The sequence below is a fragment of the Rhagoletis pomonella genome, unplaced genomic scaffold (assembly GCF_013731165.1).
Source record: "Rhagoletis pomonella isolate Grant_MI unplaced genomic scaffold, Rhpom_1.0 Rhpom_scaffold_00009, whole genome shotgun sequence".
Classification (NCBI taxonomy): domain Eukaryota; kingdom Metazoa; phylum Arthropoda; class Insecta; order Diptera; family Tephritidae; genus Rhagoletis; species Rhagoletis pomonella.
This window is the reverse complement of record NW_023458563.1, coordinates 23,700,116-23,702,427: the sequence shown is the minus strand read 5'-3', so window position 1 is coordinate 23,702,427 and position 2,312 is coordinate 23,700,116. Positions and strand designations below refer to the sequence as shown.

The 2,312-nt window shown below is 36.3% G+C and overlaps 1 protein-coding gene across 1 annotated transcript; it reads left to right on the top strand.

The window, feature by feature from the left end:
• LOC118745646 (RCC1-like G exchanging factor-like protein) lies at positions 1-1,601 on the top strand. The gene is made up of 2 exons (XM_036479191.1): positions 1-142; positions 199-1,601. Exons 1-2 carry the CDS (start codon positions 37-39, stop codon positions 1,464-1,466), a joined length of 1,374 nt encoding a protein of 457 aa, XP_036335084.1. The 5' UTR covers positions 1-36; the 3' UTR covers positions 1,467-1,601.
• Positions 1,602-2,312: the final 711 nt, after the last annotated feature.

Genomic DNA, 2,312 nt, shown 5'->3' with positions numbered 1-2,312 from the left:
ATGAAATATTGAATATAATTCATATTACGTTCGCAAATGAAAATGTGGCGAAATTTTTATAAAATACATGTTACACAGATTCGTCGTTATACTGCTAAGGCAAAACGGATTGCCTTAATGCAAGATAAATCAAAAATTTTAAGTTGGTTCACGTTATGGTATTTCTTAAAATATGATTATGAATTATGTATGTTTTAGCTTACACCCCTAAAGTGTCTGATCCTAACAAACGTCGAGTGTATGCTTGGGGATTTCAAGAGACTGGAGCGTTGGGACTGCAAAGTAATGTTAAAAAAGCGAAGCAGCGGTACACAGAAATGGTACATCATCCGTCAAGAATGCAGTTTTCCGTTAACACAGATATAACTGATATTGCAGCTGGTTATGGTTTTTCTGCTTTCGCTGTGCAACGCTCTGATGGTCAAACACTTTTTGGAACTGGTTTAAATACAGACTCTCAGCTGGGATTTCAATTTAAAGGTGGTAGTGGAGAACCAAACAACTTAGATGTTTTAATATATCCCACAGCAATAAACCTACGTCGTCTGGAACATGAAACCAATGCAGATTTGCAAGTGCGATGCATGTCTGCTGGTCGAGCACATTTGATTGTAGTTACACAAAATGGAACGGTATTTTCTATGGGTAACAATTCCTATGGTCAGTGCGGACGACCGATTATTGAAAATGAAGACTATCACAAAAGCGCGCTAATATATCGTATACCTGAAAAAGAAATTTGCGGAGCAGATGATGAAATAGTTTCTGTAGAATGTGGACAAGATCACACAATGTTTCTTACACGAATGGGGCGTGTATATAGTTGTGGCTGGAGCGCAGATGGGCAAACAGGGAGAGGAAATTATGACTCAAATTGTGAAATCGAACCAGCCAAAGGTGACATTGCTGGTGAACGTATTGTAAAGTTAAGCTGCGCTTCCGATTGCGTTTTGGCTTTAAACGACAAAGGAGAGATTTTTGGTTGGGGAAATTCCGAATACGGACAACTAGATAATAGCGAAAACGCTGAGTGTCAAATTAATAAACCACGTTTATTGACGCTAACAAAACGCATTGGAAAGGTGATAGACATCGCAGCAGGAGGATCGTTTTGCATGGCATTAAATGAAGAAGGTTTGGTTTATACGTGGGGGTATGGAATCCTCGGATTCGGACCCTATGTTGAGCAGACATCTAAACCCCAGCACTTACAGCCACTCTTGTTCGGACGCAATGCTTTCAGCGAAAAATCTCGTGTTATTTCAATTGGTTGTGGAGTATTTCATATGGGAGCAATCAACTCTGACGGTGATCTTTTCATGTGGGGTAAGAATCGTTTTGGGCACCTTGGACTAGGTCACAAAAAAGACCAATTTTTCCCCTTCAAAACGGCGGTAAACGGACAAGTGATAAAAGTGGTTTTTGGCGTTGACCACTCATTGGCTTTATGTAGACCTTACATGTGAAAGTGGTGTTCTAGACAAGTTTGGTAGTATTTATTCCGTGCCTTGTCAGCTGGGCCGCAATGATTCCGTTAGGAATTACATGAATTATAACAATAGATTGGCGTTTACACAAATAAAAAGAATTATAAATAATAATTATTAAATGAAAATTATTCATTTGAAAGGCATTGAAAATGTAATTAGGTGATACCCTTAAACTCGAAAATTGCTCGAAAAGTAGATTTTAAGTTTCAGCGTTGCGTTTTTGTATGTTATTTCATACAATTAAATTTGAATGCTTTGCTTTCATATTTATTAGCTTCAGCTGATACCTTGCATTATTTCATTTCATTTCATTTATTAATAAAATCATTAGCACAATAAGATCAAAAGAATGATCTTTTATAGCGCAACAAAAAATTCATAACAGCACATACATATAACTAATGGCGCATTTACATGGTATGAAGCCATATGAACTGTTGATACGCTAAAATAGAGGGACTACATGTTCTAATGAGGAATTCAATGATATGGAGTGGGATGCATATAATAAATTTTTTCATATGAAAAGTTATGGGGAGATACTGTAAACATACTGTTGTGATACTGTTAAGCATATGAAATTATAGCAAGTTGAATTTTCATACATCTTCCCATAAAAAGTTTAACAGATGCAGAGATACCAAGGGGGTTTTTTCCCATTTTGATGCCTTTTTAATATAAAAACCCACCGAAAAGGAGGAAAGCGGCAACTCCGCCATTCACATACATGTCAAAAGTATGAATTTTAAAAATTAAAAACAATAAACAAACAAATTCAAAACAAAGAAATTCTTTGTACTAGAACTTTTTAAATTGAAGCCA

What these genes read in the sequence shown, in the direction of transcription:
- LOC118745646 (XM_036479191.1), top strand. Translation starts at nt 37, where the DNA reads ATGAAAATGTGGCGAAATTTTTATAAAATACATGTTACACAGATTCGT. An exon ending in AGATAAATCAAAAATTTTAA is followed by an intron (nt 143 to 198) that starts GTTGGTTCACGT and finishes TGTATGTTTTAG; the next exon opens with CTTACACCCCTAAAGTGTCT.